Below are 20831 nucleotides of genomic sequence, written 5' to 3'. Positions count from 1 at the left end.
ACTCCGTCTCAAAAAAAAAAAAAAAAAAAAAAAAGACCACGCCCATCTAATTCCCTGTTTTGCTGATCGGAAACGCTGGAGACCTAGAGAGGAAAAGGACCCGTCTGCTCAGGCTAGGTGGTGGCCCCAGGGCTGTGACTCCACTGTGCTGTCTGTCTCCCGCGTTGCCCTGCTCTCCTTTCTGTGTCCTGTCAAATAAACTGCACTGAAACTGGAACCACGCAGCACAGGGCCTGTCTCAGGCCCCACATCCCCGTGAGTCAGGCATGCTTGCTGGACCTCACGAGGGTCACGTCCTCCTCCCTGGTGAGGGGCTGTCTGCAGCCACTGTGGCTTGGGTATGGCTTCCTGTCAGGATGGTCCCAGTGCCCTCCCAGCTGTGAGTGGCACCCACATCATCAGAGCGTAGGTGTGAGGAGCTGCTGTAACGAGGCTGGTGCTGGTTCAGGTGGATGCTGGGGGATGCATTTATACAATGAACACAAATGAAGTGGAATTTGTCATAGAGCAGTGTGAAATGTAAGTAAAATTGCCTCGGGAAATCGTAATTGATTCCACTCCTTCCTACAATAGGTGTTGTAGAGCTTTTTATCAGAGGTTGAAATTGCAAGAACCAGGCTTGCTGGTGGGGAGCCCAGAGGAGCGGCTTTTCCCCTCCCCTCTCCAGCTACGTGTGGGTGGTGGAGGCCGGTGGGGAGGGTGTGACAGCGGGAAGCCAGAGGAGGAGCTGGCTGAAGTCACCCCGAGACAGCTGTGGGGCAGGGCAGGGAGAGTGCTCTGTGCACCTGGTGCAGCTACAGGCAGAGTGGTGAGCGGTGGGAGAGGACCCCGTGCCTCCTCTCTGAGCGGCCTGGTGTTCAGCCTCCTGCTGCCTTCGGGAGAGCTTGCATAGGTGCGGTTCATGGAGAATGCACAGCTGGTTGCTGGAGGGAAGATGCTGCTGAAGGCTGGGGACCGTTTTTTCTCCTGGGGGCTCCTCCAAATCCGGTCACTCAGCAGAAATAGAGCTTTGTCAACAGTAAACCAGGTTTATTGGTCAGATAAGATAACCTTGTAATGAGGCTTGTGGAACTTAAAGGAGGCAAAAATGAAGAAGAACAGAGAGGGTGGAATGAGAACGAGGGAGAGACGTGGTATCATCAAGCGCCGAGCAGGGTGGCTGAGAGCACCAGGCGCAGGTTGGGGGCTGAGGAGGACAGAAACGCACCTGACAGCAGGGTGCCTTCCAGGGGCCCCAGAAACCCTCGCTGACCTGTGGTATTGCCCTTCAGAACCTGGTCTTTGGTGCCCATTACAGAGAACCCTTTCATCGGGAAAGGAGACAGTTTCTCCTCATTCTCAGTGTCCTCTGCTGGGGCGGCGTCTGGTTTGTTTTGGAGGCGTTTTCATCAAGCGCAGATGGGCAGGTTCCGCTCCTTCGGGGTCCGGCCACCTGTCGCTGGTGCCCTGGCTCACCCAGGGGCCTCTGCACATCAAGGCTGTTCTGGGGCCTGCGTGTAACAGGCTCTAATTAGCATAAGCAAGTGAATTAGCCTTATCTGCTCATGAAAGAAGTGAAGCAAGAAATGCGTTTGGTGACACTTTGTCAGGGCTTTGTTCGAGTTGCTATATGGAAATTATTAATAGTAGAATTGCATTCTGTTACAATCACCCTCTAATTCAGTCACCATCCATTGAACTGGCCGTTTTACCCCATTAACGAGGTAATGAGTTTGGATGACTCTGAAAACTTTGTGACCTCCACCCCGGGCTTCACTACAGGCTGGGGGAGCCTCCTCAGGCTGCCTGTGGACCTTCCGCGGAGCGTGGGGTGGGGCGTAGCGGTCACACACCTGTACACAGCGCTGGGTTCCGCCTTTCTGGGGCCCTCTCTGCCAGCCAGGGGTGCCCTGCAGAAATGAGGCTGGAATTACACAGGGAGCAGATTGGGCCAAAGGCTCGATTTCCATCTGCTCCATGAGTGTGGCGAGCCCAGTGTCCACAGGACTGTGCAGGAGGGGACAGCCGGCATCTGCCCTTTCTGGAGACCTTTCTCCCGGCACTCATATCTGGGCGCTGGGGATGATCTTGTTTCTGTTCCTTGGATTTTTACATCTGTCCGGCTCCATCTTTCCTTTCTTCCCCTCTCTCATTTCACTGTAATCACAACTCGCACATTAACCTCAAATTACCCTCTATCAATCACTCTCTTGCCTAGAAACTTCCTGGGCTCCTTCTCTTCTGCTGCTGTGGGTGTGTCATGCAGGGTGCACTGGGCCTGCCACCAGCTCCCACCACGGGGAAGTCGGGCCTCTGGGCCTCTGGGGGCCGAACTGGGCTCAGGGTCCTATCTGAGTGTGTTTGCCCTGAGCTGTTTGTAAATGGGACTTACAACCACAGCCACGGTGTTCAAATTACGGAGTTTCATTTAAAAAAAAAAATTACTCCTGTTTAATCTTTTTATTAGAGCATAACAAACATACAGAAAGTGCTCTGTCCTGAGAGTACAACATAGGGGGCGATGATGAGACCAGCCCATCCATGTCTCAGCTCCACGGTCAGGAACACGGTGTCACCAGGGCCCCTGGTTCACCCGCCTGCTCCTCCACCTCCCCCAAAGCCCCGCCTTGCGGATTCCAACACGCCGATTAGTTTTGCCCATTTAAAAATGTTGTAAAATGGAGCCGTGCAGTATGTAATCTTTTGTGTTTGGTTTCTGTTGCTGTGTGCAGTTATTTCATTTCCATCTTAGCAAGAGATCACATAATTTTTTTTTATTCTTCGGTGAATGGGCATTTGGATTTCTTTATTTCTTGGCTATTGTGACTAACACTACAGAATGGGAGAATATATCATCTTTTGTTAGGTATTTGTATTGCAAATGTCTCCTCCCATTCCGTAGCAGCTTTTCACTCTTTCTAACTCAACAGAAATTCTTAATTTTAATGAGATCTAATTGATCAATCTTCACCTCCCTTTGTGGTTGTGATTTGCGTGTGTCCTGTTTAAGAAAGCTCTGCCACCCTCTAGGCTGTTCCAGGGTTTCACTCTTGTCTTCTTGGTGGCTTTGCTTCTTCACACTGATGGTGGCACTGCACAGCCTTGTTGCCTGCGCAGCTTTGTTGCACTGCGTGAAGCTTCTTTTTTTTTTTTTTTTTTTTTTTTTTCATTTTTCTTGCCAACGTGGGTATCCAGTGGACTCAGCACCACTTACTGCAGAGCTGCTCCTCCCCCCTGTGCCACGGTGCTGGTTACACCTTCACGTGAGCTGGCTCTGTCTGTATTGGCTGTTTCTGGAATCTGTATTTGTATCATTGGTGTGTTCATCTCCTTTTGGCAAAACCACAAGTCTCCATTCCTGAGACTGTTAGAGTCTCGTCACCTGATGGGTTGGTGGCCCTCTTTGCTTGTCTGCGTCCCGGCTGCCCTGGCTCTGCGTGGCACTCCGCCTTGTCGCGTAGATTTTGTAGCTCAGCCTGTCGGTCTCACCAGCAGACTTGCTAGAGTTTTTATTGAGAATGCGTTGATTAAATGACATCTGCCCAATATTGAATCTTCTACTCCATGGACGTACTATATGCTAACATGTGTTTAGATCATACTTATTTTCTCTCAAAATTGTTTCATGATGTTTTCTGGGTGGGTATATCATAGGTTTTGTCTTTTATGAGTAATAATGTTTGTGTTTATATGTAGAAATCTAGTTGAACTTTGATTCTTGACTTTGGTCCTGCAGCATTGCTAAATCTACTTATTATTATTATTTTTTTTTTTTTTGAGACAGAGTGTCACTCTGTGGCCCAGGCTGGAGTGCAGTGGCCGGATCTCAGCTCGCTGCAACCTCCGCCTCCCGGGTTCACGCCATTCTCCTGCCTCAGCCTCCCGAGTAGCTGGGACTACAGGCACCTGCCACCTCGCCCGGCTAGTTTTTTTGTATTTTTTTTTAGTAGAGACGGGGTTTCACTGTGTTAGCCAGGATGGTCTCGATCTCCTGACCTCGTGATCCGCCCGTCTCGGCCTCCCAAAGTGCTGGGATTACAGGCTTGAGCCACCGCGCCCGGCCCCTAAATCTACTTATTTTAATACTTTGTTTATAGATTATATTGACTTTTCTGTGTTCATAATCGAGTGATTTCATAATAGCTTTCATTGTTTTCTCGATCTTCATACCTTTCATGCCTCTTCTTGTCTGATCTGCGGCTTAGCGTCGCCAGTGCTGTTTTGAACAGATGTGCTGATAGCTGGTGTTTGTTCTGCATCCTCAGAAGAAAAGCTTTCAGCATTTCACTGTTAAAGATCATGCTGATGACTTTAGTAAGGAAATCCTTTTCAGATTAAAGTTCTCTCTATTCCGCATTTGCTAAGAGAGTTTTGCTTTTGTTTTGTTTCATAATTTTTATCGTGAATAGATGTCGAATTTTAATCAGATGCCTTTTCTGCAAATATTGAGATGATCATTTGATTTTCTTCTATATTTTGTTAATGCGCATTAAATTAATTGATTTTCAAATGTTAAACCGAACTTACATTCCAGGAATAAATGAGCATGGCCTATGGGTTACGCTCTGTGTGTAATGTTTTATTTGGTTTGCAAATGCGTTAATTAGGGATTTTGCATCTGCATTTATTGGAGAGAAAGGTCATTAATTTTCATTTCTGAGAATGTCCTTTTCAGGTTTTGATGTCATGGCTTTTCTGGCCTCAGAAAATGTTAGCAAGTTCTGTTCGGTTGTTTCTGTAATCGTTTTATAAGGTTGGTGATATTTCTTCTTAACAGCTTTGGTAGAGTGTGCCAGTGAAAACATACGGGCCTGGGGGTTTCTTGTTTAGAAGATTTTAAATTTGGGCTTGATTTCTTTTAATAGCTTTGAAACATCAGATTTTCTTTTTCTTCTTTATTGGTTATGGTAAAAGTTAGTTTTTAACTTTTAAAACTTCGTTTTATCAAGACTTTAAACTTCGTTTGTGTAAAGTTGTTTATTGTCATGTTTTTAATATTTTTGTGATCTCTAGTTATGTCTTTTTCAGTATTGTTATTCGCTTATTTATTCTTCTTACTCTGTCTCATCAAGGGTTCATCAATTTTTTTAGTCATTTGGAGGAACCATCCTTTGGCTTTATTGATTCTTTCCCATATGTATTCTATTTCATTAATTTGTTTTGTTACTTCTTTCTTTGAGTCTAATTTGATATTCTAACTTTTTGAGTTGTATATGTAGATAATTGATAGTTATGCTTTCTTATCTTACAGTATATGCATTTAAGGTTGTCAATTTAGTTGCGTACCATACGTTTTGATGTGTTGTATTTTCCTTATCATTAGGTTCAAACCATTTATCAATTTCCATTGTGATTTTTATTCTGACCAATAGGTTATTCAGAAATAAATTTCTCAAATTCCCAACATTTGGTGATTTTCAGGTATCTTATTGATTTCTAGCCTTATCTCCCTGTGCTCAGAGACTATCCTCTGCATGACCCCAGTCCCATAAAACTTACCAAGAAGTGCTCTATGGCCCCATCGGAAGTCAGTTTTGTAAACGGCCCATACACACTTGAAAATAGTATGCATTGTGCAGTTGTTGAGTGCAGTGTTTTGCAAATAGCTACATCTCATTTGTTAATCATATTCTTCATATTTCTTTTATGATGTTTTTTCTCAGCTCCTGCAAGGATTGTATTGAAATTTCCCATTATGATTGTGAGTTTTGTCTATTTCTGCTTTTAATTTTGTCAATTATTGCAGTATGTCTTTGGATGCTGTTTTATTAGGCACATATAAATTGTGAATTATCTTCCTGGTGAATCTTGCCTTTTGTTATTATGAGACATTCTTTATCTCTGTGGATTGTTTTGATTTTTAAATCTCCTTTGTGGGATATTAATATGGGTATGTCAGCTTCCCGTGTTTAATAGCATTGACACCTTTTGCTTTTTCACTTTCCATTTTGAGCATTTTTAAATTGTTTCATTATAAATGTAGTATACTGGAAATATATAGTATTTATATTCAGCTTAAAAATCATTTCTTAGTCGAAATATTTAATCTAGTTGTAACTGATATAGTTAATGATACATTTGCATTGAGATTAACTATCCTAACAATTTCCTTTAGTTTCTATTTCTTTTTTTAAAAAAATCTTACTTGTAGAATAAATATTTTCTTTGTTATCGTTATCTTGTTATTTATACTTTTTGTGTGTGTGTGTGTGTGTGAGACGGAGTCTCGCTGTGTTGCCCAGGCTGGAGTGCAGTGGCCGGATCTCAGCTCACTGCAAGCTCCGCCTCCTGGGTTCACACCATTCTCCTGCCTCAGCCTCCCAGGTAGCTGGGACTACAGGCGCCCGCCACCACGCCCAGATAATTTTTTGTGTGTATTTTTAGTAGAGACAGGGTTTCACCATGTTAGCCAGGATGGTCTTGATCTCCTGACCTAGTGATCCGCCCGTCTTGGCCTCCCAAAGTGCTGGGATTACAGGCCTGAGCCCCCGCGCCTGGCCATATGCTTTTAAGTAATTTTAGTAGTTATGTTGGTGATTATAAGATAGACTATAATTATTTACTTACCAAAATCTAATAAAAGTAATACTTCTTTTCCTTCTAGACAGTCCAAGCATCTTAAAATCCTTTTTTCTGTTTCCATTTGCTCCATTCATAGGCTATTGGTGTAGAGTACTTGATTCATACACTTATGTGTTTGAAAATACACCGTTTTTATATATTCATTTATATGGACATATTTCTAACCCTTTTTATTCCTCTGTATTGCCACCTGTATCTCTAAGCACCCATCTGTGATCATTTTTCTTCTGTCTGCAAAATACCCCTTGTTTCCTTTGATACAGATTTCATGTTGAGGAATTACCTGATTTTCTTGGGGGGAAGAACATGTTTAATTCACTTTCATTTTTGAAGAACAGTTTGGCTGGGTATAAAATCATAGGTTATCACTGCCTGTCCCACTCGCCATCCTACAACTCTTTGAATCTATCATTCCACTGTCTTTTGACTCCCACTGGTTCTGCTCAGAAACGAACTGTCAGTCTCACTGTTGCTTCTTTTAAGTTAATCTGTCTTCCTCTCCTCTCCTCTCCTCTCCTCTCCTCTCCTCTTCCATAGTTCTTTTGATTGTTGTCTTTTTGGCAGGAGAAGCGTTGTTGAAATGTTCCTCTAGATCTATAATTTTTTAATTAATAAAGTTTGTTTTCGGGAGAGTTTAAGGTTTACAGAAAAACTGAGAGGACAGCATAGAGCTCTCATATGATTCCTTCGACGGCACAGTTTTGTCTGTTATTGAAGTCTTATATTACTGCGGTACATTTGTTACAGTTCATGAACCGGTACTGACATATTATTTTTAACTAAAGCCCATAGTTTACATTAAGGTTTACTCTTTGTATGGTATGTATCTTTCTATGGATTTTAATAAGTTCATAATGTTATGTTTCGCTTCTGTTCTCTGGAAGAGATTTTGGAAAATTGGTATCATTTCTCATTGAAGTAGTTGGTAGAATTCATCAGTGAAGCCATCTAGGTCTGGTGGTTTCCTTTTTGGGAGGTTATTGATGATCAATTTGGTTTCTTTCATAGATACAGCCTGTTTTTTTCTGATTGAACACAGGGCTAGGGTTGTCCCCAAAGTGACCGTAGGGACAGCCACAAACCCACCTGAGATGGGGCTGGCTGGGATTCCAAAGAGAGAAGCACTAAACACTGAGCGATCATTCAAAGCGTTTATCGGGGAACTTGCTTACAGAGGGGCAGCAGCTTCCTGTGACCACAGCGAGACCTGAGTATGTCTCCAGGGAGGGGTTGCGCTGTGGGGTCTATGTGGGAGTTGAAGGCAATGATAGCAACATGCTGATCTTTCTGTGTTTCAGGCAATAATGGGACGCTCACGCCCACAGGGGACGTATGCAGCTGCCTGGCTCACGTGATGGTGAAGGCCCCTGTGTGTCTCAGTCAGGAATGAGAAAGCGAACTGGGGGTGGGTGGGCCCCTAGAAAGACCCATTCAGGTGATGTCTTCCTCCTCATGTGAGTTTTGGTGGTTTGTGTCTTTCAAGGAATTGGTTCATTTCATCTAAGTTATCAAATTTCTGGGCATAGACTTGTTCATAATGTTTCTTTATTATCCTTTAGATGTCTGTAGGATTAGTAGTGATGGTTTTTCTTTCACTTCTGATGTTAATAATTTGTGTCTTCCTTTTTTTTTTTTTTTTTTTAATGTTGATTAACTTGGCTACAGATTTATCAATTTTAAAGAACCAGCTTTTTTTTTTGTTGGTTTTTCTCTATGGAGTTCCTGTTTTCAGCTTCATTGTTTTTTGTTGTAATTTTTATTATTTCTTTTCTTTTCTTTTCTTTTCTTTTTTTTGAGATGGAGTCTTGCTCTGTCGCCCAGGCTAGAGTTCAGTGGTGTGATCTCAGCCCACTGCAACCTCCACCTTCCAGGTTCAAGTGATTCTCCTGCTTCAGCCTTCCGAGTAGCTGGGATAGCAGGTGCATGCCACCACACCCGGCTAATTTTTGTATTTTTGGTAGAGACGGGGTTTAACCATGTTGGCCAAGCTGGTCTCAAACTCCTGACCTCGTGATCCGCCCACCTCGGCCTCCCAAAGTGCTAGAATTACAGGCGTGAACCACCGTGCCTGGCCAATTTTTATTATTTTTTTCTTCTTACCTTAGGCTTACATTGTTCTTCTTTTTAGTTTCCTAATGGGAAGCTTAGACGATGGATTTTAGATCTTTCTTTTTTTCTAACATTTACATTCAATGCTATAAATTTTCCTTTAAGCATGGCTTTTGTTTCATCCTACAATTTTGGTAGGTTGTATTTTCATTTTCTTGTTCAAACTATTCTTTTTTTTTTTTTGAGACGGAGTCTCACTCTGTCACCCAGGCTGGAGTGCAGTGCAGTGGCTGGATCTCGGCTCACTGCAAGCTCCGCCTCCCGGGTTTACGCCATTCTCCTGCCTCAGCCTCCCGAGTGGCTGGGACTACAGGCACCTGCCACCTCGCCCGGCTAGTTTTTCTGTATTTTTTTTTAGTAGAGACGGGGTTTCACTGTGTTAGCCAGGATGGTCTCGATCTCCTGACCTCGTGACCCCGCCCGTCTCGGCCTCCCAAAGTGCTGGGATTACAGGCTTGAGCCACCATGCCCGGCCCAAACTATTCTTAAACTTCTGTTGAGACTTCTTTGATCCCTGCATTATTTAGAAGTGGATTGTTTAGTCTCCAAATATTTTGGGATTTTTCCATTATCTTTCTGTTACTGATGTCCAGTTTAATTTTAGTGTGGTCTGAGAGCTTACTTTGTATGCTTTATATTCTTTTTAATTTCTTTAGGTGTGTTTTATGGCCCAAATGTGGTCTGTCTAGGTAAATTTTCCACGTGAGTTTGAGAGGAATGTATATTCTGCTGCTGCTGAAGTATTCTGTCATTGTCAATTAGACCCAGTTGATTGATGATGCTGTTGAGTTCTGCTGTGTCCTTACTGATTTTCTGCCTGCGGGATCTGTCCGTTTCTGATAAGAGGGTGTTGAAGCCTCCAACTGTAGTAGTGAATGGAGCCATTTCTCCCCGTAGTTCTTCCAGGTTTTTCCTTGCGTGTTTTGACACACTGTTGTTAAGTACATGTGTGTTAAGGGTGGGCATGTCTCCTTGGAGAAATGATCTTTTTATCCGTATGGAGTGCCATTTTTCATGCCCGATAGTTTCCTTGTTCTGCCTGAGATTGATCAAGCTGCTCCACCGTTCTTTTGTGTGGGCTTAGTGTGGTACAACTTTCTTCCTTTCCTTTCAAAGTGTGTTTATATTTTAAGTGGATTCCTTATAGACAGCATATAATTGGGTCTTGTTTTTTTAATCTATCCTGACCATCTTTTAATTGGTGTGTTTAGATCATTCACATTCGAAATGAGCATTGATACAGTTTATTTAATACCTGCCATGTTTGTTACTCTTTTTTATTGGGGCACTTGTTCTTTCTTTTTTTAAAATCTTCTCTTCTTTATCTGCTTTGTTTGGTTTTAACTGAGCATGTTATATGATTTAATTTTTTAATTCTGTTAGCATAGAATTATTCTTTTTTTTTTTTTTTTTTTTTTCCTGAGATGGCGTTTCGCTCTTGTTGCCCAGGCTGAATTGCAGTGACGTGATCTTGCATCACACCCAGCTGATTTTTGTATTTTTAGTAGAGACAGGGTCTTGCCATGTTGGCCAGGCTGGTCTTGAACTCCTGACCTCAGGTGATCTACCTGCCTCAGCCTCCCGAAGTGCTGGGATTACAGGCATGAGCCAAGCACAGAATTACCCTAGGGTTTGCAGCATGCATTTAGCACGAATCTAAGCCCATGGTCAGATGGCCTTTGACCAGGTCACAGGCAGTGTGGGCGCCTCCCGCACAGCACGCCCGTTCCCCTCGCCTCCCGTGCCACCTGCTGCCTCATTTCACCTATCCCTGCGCCATCGTCAGCCAACACATTGCTGCTCTTATACTTTGAACAATTGTCCATTAGATCAACAAGACTAAGGAAAGTAAGCTAGGCTCAGTGGCCCACACCTGCAGTCCCAGCAACTTGGGAGGCTGAGGTGGGAGGATCACTTGAGCCCGAGAGGCAGAGGTTGCAGTGAGCTATGATCACACCACTGCACTCCAGCCTGGGCAACAGAGTGAGACTCTGTCTCAAAAAAAAATGATAAATAAAGTAGATTTTATTTTTCCTTTATTTGTTACTTCTCTGCTCTGTCTTTCCACATAGGTCTGAGCTTCTGACCTCTCATTGGCTTCTCTGGAGGATCCACCTTATACTGCTTACAGGGGCCAGGGCTGCCAATGACGAATCTTCCCCCAGTTTTTGTTTGTCTAAGAGAGTGTTTTTTGTTTGTTTGTTTGTTTGAGACAGAGTCTCCCTCTGTTGCCCAGGCTGGAGTGCAGTGGTGCGATCTTGGCTCACTGCAGCCTCCGCTTCCTGGGTTCAAGCGATTCTCCTGCCTCAGCCTCCCGAGTAGCTGGGATTACAGGCACCCGTTACCAAGCCCAGCTAATTATTGTACTTTCAGTAGAGACGAGGTTTCGCCATATTGTCCAGGATGGTCTCAGACTCGTCTGACGCCAGACCATCTGCCTGCCTCGGCCTCCCAAAGTGCTGAGATTACAAGCGTGAGCCACTGTGCCCCGCCGAGAGTTTTTCTTTTTCCTTTCCTCACGGAAGATCATCTTGCTGGATGCAGAATTCCAGGCTGGTGCTGTTTTGTTTCAATATTTGGATACCTCTGTCCTCTCTCTGCTGCTTGAGTGGCTTCGGTCGGGAGGTCTGATCCATTTCTTACTCTCTTGGTTGGTAATGCAGGGCTCCCTCTGCTCAGGGTGTCTCATTTTCTGCAGTTGGATATGATATGGCTAAGTGTGAAGTTTTTGGTATTTTTCCTGCTTGATGTTCTCTGAGTTTCCTGGATCTGGGATTTAGTTTCGACAAATCTCAGCCATTATCACGGCAGATACCTCCTGTGTTCTCTCCTCGCCTCCTTCTCCTTCTGGTTTTCCTGTGGTGAGTAGGTTCCACCTTCACGGTCATCCCACTGTTCTTAGATCGCCTCTTCTTTTGTTTTCATTGCTTTCTCCTCAGTGCATGTTAGTATGGGAAGTTTCTGTGGACCTGTTTTTACATTTACTCATTTATGCTCTCATCTTTATTTTTATTCCTAGACTTTCTGCGTATGTTGTTTTATTTTTTTCATTTTTTATGTTGGTTACTTTGCTTGCTACTTTCAGTTTTAGTCTTTCTACTCTAAGCATTAAATTAATACGTTTTCTTCTAAATTCTTCATTCTTGAGATTGTGCCACTGCACTGTAGCCTAGATGACAGAGCAAGACCTTGTCTTAAAAAAAAAAAAAAGTATTCTTTTTACTTAGGCTGTCGTCTCAGATGAAGTTTCTCCTGTCTTGCACGTGTTTCTAACCAGAGCCTGAAGTCCGTCCGATGTTTTCTTTCCTTTGTCTCTGCCCGCAGCCACCGGGTCAGCCTCCCTCCCAGGAGGCCCCTAGACTCCGGGTACCTGGGCAGCCCGGGCAGGTGAGAGAGGACCCCAGGGAACTGGCTTTGCTTTCACCGGGGTGAGGTCCTCATGGTGTTCTGCTCTAGCTTGTTCCCATGATGTCAGGTCTGGGCGTTCCCCTGCAGCTCAGTGTCACAGCTGCCCTGTGCCCATGGCGTGCTGGCCCCTGAAGGCTGCTGGGAACTGCAGGGTTAGAGCTGCAGGAAGGTGAGGGTGGGGCCGCAAGGTGCTGGGTCCAGGTCCGGGTGCCCTCCTTGATGGGAGTGCCAGGGTCACGTTGGGGCTGTGGATAGCAATCTCGGGCCTCATGAGTTCCTCCTTCCAGCTGCCCAGAGCGGGGCTTAGTGCCCCCAATCATGGAGAGCTACTTCCAGTGGTCTCACCACTGAGGCTGTCCATGGCGCTGCCTCCCCGGGCTGGGCGCTGACCCCATGACTGCAGGGTTGCAGCCTGGGCGGCTCCTCTGTTTGCAGCACCGGCTGGGGCTCTGCCTCTCCGTGGTCTCAGCGGTGGGGCAGACACAACAGCCCGCGGCCACTGAGTCCTCTTCCCTCAGCCCCGTGCCTGCCTGGCAGTTTTGAAGATCAAATGAGGTAACGTGTGCTTAATCATATGTAGCATTAGCATGCTGTGCTGATGTCACCAATTAAAATCTGCCTGAGTGAATCATAATTGAAAACAGTCAGTTGTCAGAAAAAAAACCTTGTTAGGGGCAGCAGGCCCAGGAAAGAGAAACGAGGGAAAGACAGGAGACAAAGCGTTCTGGGGTTGGTTGGGGGCGGCCAGGGCATCCGGCCCGGGAGCAGGTGTGGGCCGAGCACAGGGACGCCACCTCATGTGCACTCAGCACCGTGTCAAGGCATGGCCTTGCGTGGGGGAGGCGAGGCGAGGCGTGGCCTTGCGTGGGGGGTGGCTGGGGCTTGGCCAGCCAGCTCGACCCCCACCCCCAACCTCTGTGGCCGCAAGTGACCCTCCCTGCTGCCCTTCCTGTTGACGGGTGCTGTTTCCATGTACTTATTAATCCTGGTGCACCTTTAAGCACCCTTTGGGGTAGTCATGTCCCCATTTTATACAAGCAGGGTGGGTTCAGAGAGGTTAGGTCCCTTGCCTAAGGGCGCATAGCTGGTCTGTGTGAGATCGGAGCTCAGGACTCTCTGACCCACGTGGGTCCTTTGAGGTGCTTGTTACTGCCGCTTTCGCCTGTCATCATGTTCTCGAGGGACCCCACAGACGCCGGAGTCCTGCTCATTTGGGAAATGACTAGCTGGGATGAGGGGTGCAGAGAGAGGTCTCCTGCCTCTCCCAGCCTCCCTCCCACCAGGGCCTTCTCCTGGGCTGGGGCGATCTTGCTGCTGGGGTCACAGCAGACCTGTCCAGGCTGGTGACTGGGGGTCTGGGGAAAGAGTGGGCAGAAGACTCTGGGGAGGCGGGCGGCAGCGAGGAGAGGGTGCTGGTGTCGGTGGGCAGAGCCGCGTCTGCAGCCCCGCATTCCCGCCTGAATCTATTCAGTTTCTTGTGGTGACTCCATGCGTCAGGAGAGGTAATTAGAACAGGACTTTTCAGCTATTTATGATCATACATTTCCTTTTCTAAAAAAAGGAGAAGTTGTGGAGTGACTAAGAGTTGGGTGGAGGTGGCTGAGCTGAGGTGGGATGGGCTTGGGAAGAGGCCCTGCAGAGAATGTCGCATGTGCAGAGCACTCTTGGAGCCCTTGCAGAACGGCCTCGGCCTTGGGCTAGAGGGGGTGGAGGGAGGGAGGCAGGCCCCACAGCACTGGCCGTGGAGGCCGGGTGGGAGTGGGCGGCAGAGGCTGGGTGAGGGAGGAAGAAGATGGCTGAGGGGCTGCTGCTTCATTGGAGGGGCCACGAGGTACTCATCTCACTTCTGGGCTTCTCTGGAAAGTGGGTTCAGGGGTTCTGAAGAGGGGTCTGTGCGTGTGAAGCCGCCTGTCTGCCTCTCACAGCCCCTTCAGGCTGCCGCTGACTCCCAGGAGGGAAGCCCTCTGTGCCCATGGTGTGGGCTTAGGCAGTGCTGGGCGCCTGCCTCACCAGGCGTGGCCATGGCCAGAGGCTGTCCCCTTTGTGCAGGAGATGCCTGCCCCGCCTGCCTGCTCTCCTGGTCATCTTTCACGAGCAGGTGCAGTCATAGTGGAAGAACCAGGTAGACGGCAGTGAGGACATCAGTGACGACTGTGGCTGCCGTGCATTCATCGCCCGTGTGTGCAGGTTCTATGTGCCTGGTTTTCTGTGCCGTGCTGCATTTGAACTTCACAGTGAGCCTGAGGTGCTCTCTGCCCTCTGCTTTATGGTTGAGTGTCCTGAGACTCAGAGAGGCTCATTATTTTTCCCAAGGTCACACACCTAGTTAGTGTCCTGGTAGGATGTGGGCTGTGTTGGGTGTGTGTGTTGGGTTTGACTTGGGAGCTGGCCTGGGGATGCACACCTCAAGTGACCGCTGCTTGGGGGCCACGGGGCTGGTCTCTGCCCCCTGTGGTGCCTCCATCCACATCCCCCCCTACCCGCAGCACCTCCGACAGGGCCGGCCTCCTGCAGTCTCCCGCTCCTGCGGGTGCTCTCGCCATGGGCAGCCCTGGTCTCTGTCTCGGCTTCCTGGCCTTGCTGCTCTGCTCTCCCCTGCCCTTCCCAAGCCCAGGCCTAAGGCTGTGCCCTGGGTTTCTTCCTCCAAGGGCACTGGGCCCTGTTCTGCCCACTGTCTTAGCCCCTGCTGCCCAGGTGCCCTGCCCCCTGCTGTGACGTTCTCAGCGTCTGTGGGGATCTGTTCTCCCGTGGGAGTCGTCGGTGTGCTTGGGGCCTGTACTCAAAAGCTCCGTGGTAATTAGCGCGCTGGAGCACCCGCTGATGAGGGGATGAGCGTCATTATCTCTGTCGCTCTTTTGCAAGGGTCCTCTGGGCGCCTACTCACGCGGTTCCCTCTGATTGGAGTGCCCTTCCCCACCGCTGCCTCACAGGGCGCCCAGATCCTTCCTGCAGCCTCCCTGGGTGAGCAGCCCCTCTGCCCGATAATTGCAGGCTGGGGCGGAGCCGCCCTCTACTGACACTCCTCCCGGCCCCCGTTGGCCGGTATATCCAGGGTGCCGAGGCCCCGTCCTCAGCTGACTTCTGCCGGGTGATGCCGACTGCTCACATTCACGTGGCCATTCGTTACATGATGAGCACATTCTATTCCTTAGAACCAGGACATCTCTGTATCCAAGGAGGAGCAGCCTGTGGACAGTGTAACTCTGCTGGGTGCTTCTTGAATGAGTCTGGGAGGCCCTGTCAGCACCGCCAGCCTCCTGTTTGTTCTGCAGTTAATCACCGCATTTGTTGAGGTGGAAATGAAGTGGACTTGCCCACAAGTGGAGTCAGCTGTTAAAAAGCCATAGCAAGTCACCCCCACCGTGCCTGCTCGTTCACTCCCGGTGACAAAACAGTTTCTTGGAAGGGTACAAACAACAAACTTTCTAATACTTTTCTTCTGTGCCAGCCAGTGCTAGCCTGGAGTTATGCTGGAGAGAGCCGTCACGAAGGGAAGCTCTCAGAGATTTACTGATCAATAAAGGAGACGATTACAGGTTGTTTACCAAGGGAAGTCCCCCGCCCTGGCCTTGCGCGGCGTCCGCATGTTGGTACTGACAACTCCGGTAACTGGCTTGAAACGATAAAAGTCAATGGGAAGATATAGGATTTCAATAAGATTATGACACGCGATAAACCTCCCTGTGCAAACAAATTTTCCACAGATATGTGACCCGTTCCAGTTGGATTTGTAACTTTAATTTCTCACTTATTGAATTTTGAATTTTTTGTCATCAACTAATTATAAAGTCCACACCAGGGTGGCAACTGTGTCCCCGGCTCAGGAGATGGCAGGAGAGCCCCAGATGTGGCGGCCTGAGCTCCAGGGGCTTCTGAGAGAGCAGGCCGGGGTTTCCTCAGCCCCCGCAGCCTCGCTCTCCTCACCTCTGGGGGATGGACAGAGGCCTGGCAGGGGCTCAGGCAGTCATCAGTGCTGGGGAGCACTGGGTCGGTCTCTCCTGAGAGCAGGAGGGCCTGGGCAGGGGCTCAGCTTGTGTATGTGCAGACTCAGGAGGCGGCATGGAAAGGACCCTGGTAGTTTTGTGGACTCCGTTTCTGGGTGGGGGTCTTGCTCCCCAGGCTACCTGATTGAGCCAGTCTCTATCAGGGCCATGAATTTGCCTTTTCAGCCAGTACTGGTGGGGGCAGTCCCCACAGCTCCCCTGCCCTCACCTGGTGAGAAGCACACTGGCCGCGACACAGTATGGTGGTGCAGGGCTGGGCTGAAGCATTGGCCGTTTGCCCAGCATGTGTGTTGGGAAGGGGCATGGGCCAGTGGAGACCATTTCCCGGGTTTGTGAGGTTCTTGCTCTTGCTTTCTGAGCACCAGTTGTTTCCAGGGCAGCTGGCTGGACAGTTCATTCCTGATAGCATCAGTCTTCATGGCTGCCCTGTTTCCCACCTTATCAACGAAGGAACTGAGACTTGGGGAGGGAGCTTGAATAGCTGGCCTCAGGACAGAGCTGGGGCTTGAACCTGCATCTCGTAGCTACCTGTCTGCTTCTTCCTGGGCTCTGCTACCCCAGCATCCTCATCCCATCTCTCAAGAATGGGGCAGAGCCCCAGCAGAGACTACTGAGAGCATCAGTTAGATGTCCCTGGGGCGCCTGTTAGAAGGCAGATTCCCAGGCCCGCCCTGAATCTACACCCAGGGCATCCGGATGCCTGTGAACATCTGGAGGCTGCCCTCCAGCACACTTGGGCGTCTGAAGGACTGGCTCCCTGATCATGTGGGCTCCCGCAGGGCGGGCAGGCGGGAAGAGGTCCCCAGCCTGCGCCTGGAATCGGCTCCATCCAGACTCGGCGTCTGAGGCCATAAGGGTCTGGGGACCGTGGCTGAGGCCCGCACCTGGGGCAGGGAGTGCAGGCAGCGGGAGGCCAGAGGGAAGACCACGCTTCCCCACAGTGGCATGTCCTTTGTGGGGCTGTCCTAGCAGCTCAGTTCCCAAGCCATGGGCTCCCACCAGGTCCGGAGGCAGCACACGGCGCCTGGGGCCCCTGATTGGCTGACTTGCTGTCAGCGTGTCAGGCAGGACACAACTGAGCAGGGGTTTCTGCCTGGCTCTAAGAATCAGCCCTGACACTGTGGTCAGTGTCATCCCAGGAAGCTGAGCTCTGCTGGACCTGGCTGCTGTGTGGGGGCCTGCGTGCAGCCTCAGACATCCCGTGAGCTCTGTGGGAAGATAAGGAGCTCGCAAGCCCAGATCTGAAAAGTAAGGACTCGGCCTTCCCGAGAGCCCTGGGTGGTTGGATGAGCGATGGGTTGCCCGTCCTATTGGAACGGGCAGCTTTCTGGTGCACACTGTGTCTCCTCCCTCGGCAGGTTGGGGCAGAGGTCCCAGGAAGAGGAGGACTCACCCAGCTCTGGGCCTGCGCATTGTCGTTTCCCTGGGCCCAGTGTCACTGGGACTTAGAGGAGTCATGCAGACCCAATAGAACAGGCTGGGGTGGGGAACCTGGGCTTCTGCCCACTGTGCACCCTCGCCCTGCGTGTGCTGTGTCCACAGGGGCAGAGGCCGCTGCTCCCAGCCCGCCCCGTAGCCGTACTGCTGGTACGAGGTGGAGCCCATGCCCGCCGCAGTAAAGGCCTGACATGGTCAGAACAGGAGCCGGGGCGAAGCTGGAGCTGCTGGCATTTACTGGGTCTGGGGGCGCCAAGCTCCGGGGCCCTCTTCACCTTGGTGAGTGGGCTCTGGGTGCTGTCCTGGGTCCTCACGAGGGAGCCTCCCACATGACGCAGCTCTCGTGAGGCCTTCCCTGAGCCGTCTCCATCGTTACCTCATCCCCCGCCCCGGGTCCTAACCAGCTGCCCTCTATGTCCACAGGAGCGGGACGGCATGCGGGCCATCCTGGGGTCCTACGACAGCGAGCTGACCTCGGCCGAGTACTCACCCCAGCTGACACGGCGCATGCGGGAGGCAGAGGATATGGTGCAGAAGGTGCACAGCCACAGCGCCGAGATGGAGGTGCGGGGCCGCGGCCGTGGGGCTCACGTTGCCGGGTGGGCCTTCCCCTTGGTGGGCCTTCTCCCTGGTGGGCCTTGGCAGAGCCGGGGGGGGTTGGAGGTCTGGTCCTGTTTTGTTAGTCGCCGGCCGGCAGGCATCCATCAGGGAGGGTGTCCACGGGCTGCTTCCTGTGCACGTGGATCCATGTTAATTCTCATGATGGCACCTGCAGCGTCCTCAGCTGTCAGGGTGTCCCAGGTGGCCCCAGCCTGCAGGCAGATGACACACAGACAGTGCCCCTTTGACGGGTTGGGACCCCTCATGGTGCCTGTCAACGGGGCACTCAAGGTCCTTCCCCCGTGAGGGGCATCTGCCGAGGAGACCTGGTCTCCAGGTGCTCAGAGTTGTTGCCAGGGCTCTGGTCCCCGCTGCTGGGGAGGCTCTGCTGGGGCCTGACAGGCAGGGCATGAGGCCCAGGGCTGCCCAGCTCGCTGCGGAACTGGTAGAGGGGTTCCTCCTTCCTGCAGCCTGCATCCCTCTCCTGGCTCCAGGGTCCTCCCAAGAGAGGTGGCCTCAGCCTTGGCTTCTGCCTTTTCCCTGCCCCGTGGGCCACCGTGACACTCTGTTCCCTTGTCTAGCTCTGAACAACTCTCACCTGTGCAGTGGGAGGAAGGAGCTGGGGATCGTAGGGCCTGGGCAGAGACCACGTCCACACTCCCTGTCCACACTCCCCAGGCCAGGGGCTCCCAGCACACCATTCCCAGCCTAGAGTTTGAAGGGCCCGTGTTCTCCTCTCGAGGTTTGCACCATTTCTCCTTGGGCACGGCACAGCCCCACCTGGGCGTGGTGGGATACGTGCCAGGGTCTTCTGGCCTCATTGGCACACGCCGCCGGGTGCCTTGCTGTTCAGCTCTGCGTGGCCCTTTACCTGACTACTCAGTCTCACTGTCACCATATCCTGCGGAGTGGGTGCTGTTGTGACCTGAATTTTGCTCACGAGAAAACCCAGGCCTGGGGCAGTCAAAGGACATGCCCAGGTCACCGAGCTGGTGTGTGACACCGCCAGGCTATGTCTTGGAGGGCCTGGGCCTGCAGTGTCTACGGGCACAGCCGAGCTCTGTGAGCTTGTTGGTCTCAGGGCTCATTGTGTCTGGGTTGGGCCTTGGTGGTGGAGACTGCGGTGAGATGGAGATGCAGATGAGGGCATCGGTGTGGCCTATCGCCCGTCATAGGCTGCTGTGTCCATTCCTCATTCATCCAGTGACCAGCTGTAAGATGACCTGGGTCCACCAGTGGAGAGCCAGGTTCACAGGTGTGACCACAGCCACCTTCCGGCCAGGCTGCCGAGCACACACAGCAGGCCGGGCCCTGTGTCAGGGAATGTTTGACAGCCTCTGGCCCCTGGAGCTGAGTTGCTGGGCAGGGGAGACATTTAATGAACAAACATAATTCACGTAGGATGTTAGGAGGAGCTGAGTTTCTGGAGAAATGATTGTAATGGAGGGTCTCAGGGAGCCGCGCTGCATGGCCGTCCCAGCGGCTGATCAGGGAAGATGGGAGGAGGAGGTCGTCAAACTGCATCTAGAAAGTTGCTTGGCAGATGGTTCAGTGGTTTAGAGGGGGCGCGGGCACAGAGGCTCAGGCACTGGGGATGGCGTGTGGCGAGAATGACAGGTCCAGGCCTGGGGCCTACATGCACTCCCTACCCCTTGCTCACATGTAGGCCACACCAAAGGGCCCTGGGGCTATGCTGTGTCCCCACCTATGGGGTGAGCCTTCACCACCACACGTGGCGAGAGTGAACCGTGGGTCTGGGACCACCCTTAGGCACTGATACTGCCCCCTGGTGTGTTCTTCTCATGCCCGGCCCCCTCTGTCCATCCTCCTTCTTCCCGCTCCTGGCTTTCCTTTCTGTGTCCAGCCACCCTGTGCGTGCAGGGCCCGCTGCTGAGGGCCGCACACAGACCTTCGGTCCTCACGGGCAAGGCTAGCTCCGGCTGCACCTGGGAGCTGTCATAACCCTAAGCGCGTTAATAGCAATTTGATTCCAACACCCTTGGCTCCCTGTGAAGTATTAATGAAGAGAGATTTGTGGGGAGGGTCTCTGACCCCTTCTGCCGTCCCCGGCGTTTTTCACGTTGAGTGATTTCTCCAGCCTGTGTTTGCCCTCTGCACTGTGATTGGCTCATCACAGGCCTCGGGTGGGCACATCCAGTGTCCTGGTTCTGATGTCTGGTGTTTTGTGTGATGAGGCGATCAGGGCTGTCAGGGACCTCAGGACTCATTGACCAGATACTGGCACTGTTTGGGCACCGTGCTTACCCCCTTGCCGGGCAGCTTGGAGCCTCGGCCCTCACCCTGCTAGTGGGATGTACGTTGGGGACCCTGCCCCTCCCTTCCCATGGTGGGGCAGGTTACTCCCCTTCCTCTCAGTCTCTCCTGGGGTTTCAGGAGAATCAGGCACGTGGAGGAGTTGGGCCCAGCAGGCCGGAGCAGGGTTGGACTCTACCAGCACTGAGTAGTCCTCACTGCAGGAGTTCACATGGCTGGTCCTCTCCTGAGCCCTCACAGCCCCCTTTGCCCATCCCCCTGAGTGCCTCCAGAAGCACGCCAGCACCCGCAGACTCCCCCCAGGACCCCACCGCACTGGCCCGTGTCTGTGTTGATGCAGATAACCATGGTCTCGGCTGCTGGCACAGATCCCAGAGGGGTCTTCAGGGCCTGTGGCTGCTCCCTGAGCCTGTGCAGGTGCCACTGCTCTCTCGGGTC

General features: G+C 50.7%; 4 protein-coding genes across 14 annotated transcripts in view; 2 read left to right on the top strand and 2 right to left on the bottom strand.

Annotated features, from left to right (window-relative positions):
* Positions 1 to 20831, bottom strand: part of NUDT1 (nudix hydrolase 1) — a 1171653-nt gene that overhangs the window by 226750 nt on the left and 924072 nt on the right. The gene's annotated exons all lie outside the window — the stretch shown is intronic.
* Positions 1 to 20831, top strand: part of PSMG3 (proteasome assembly chaperone 3) — a 585180-nt gene that overhangs the window by 97523 nt on the left and 466826 nt on the right. The window lies entirely within an intron of this gene.
* Positions 1 to 20831, top strand: part of MAD1L1 (mitotic arrest deficient 1 like 1) — a 423851-nt gene that overhangs the window by 203450 nt on the left and 199570 nt on the right. For all 9 annotated transcript variants that reach the window (XM_050784233.1, XM_050784234.1, XM_050784232.1 and 6 more), the window contains one exon: positions 17943 to 18083. In XM_050784233.1, coding sequence (XP_050640190.1) covers positions 17943 to 18083 — 141 coding nt within the window. The remainder of the gene's footprint in view (positions 1 to 17942; positions 18084 to 20831) is intronic.
* The window catches only part of CHST12 (carbohydrate sulfotransferase 12), a 515718-nt gene that overhangs the window by 469446 nt on the left and 25441 nt on the right, over positions 1 to 20831 (bottom strand). The window lies entirely within an intron of this gene.

Source organism: Macaca thibetana, chromosome 3, assembly GCF_024542745.1.
Source record: "Macaca thibetana thibetana isolate TM-01 chromosome 3, ASM2454274v1, whole genome shotgun sequence".
NCBI lineage: Eukaryota > Metazoa > Chordata > Mammalia > Primates > Cercopithecidae > Macaca > Macaca thibetana.
Note: the sequence above shows the minus strand (reverse complement) of the source record. Positions and strands in the feature narration are given on the sequence as shown.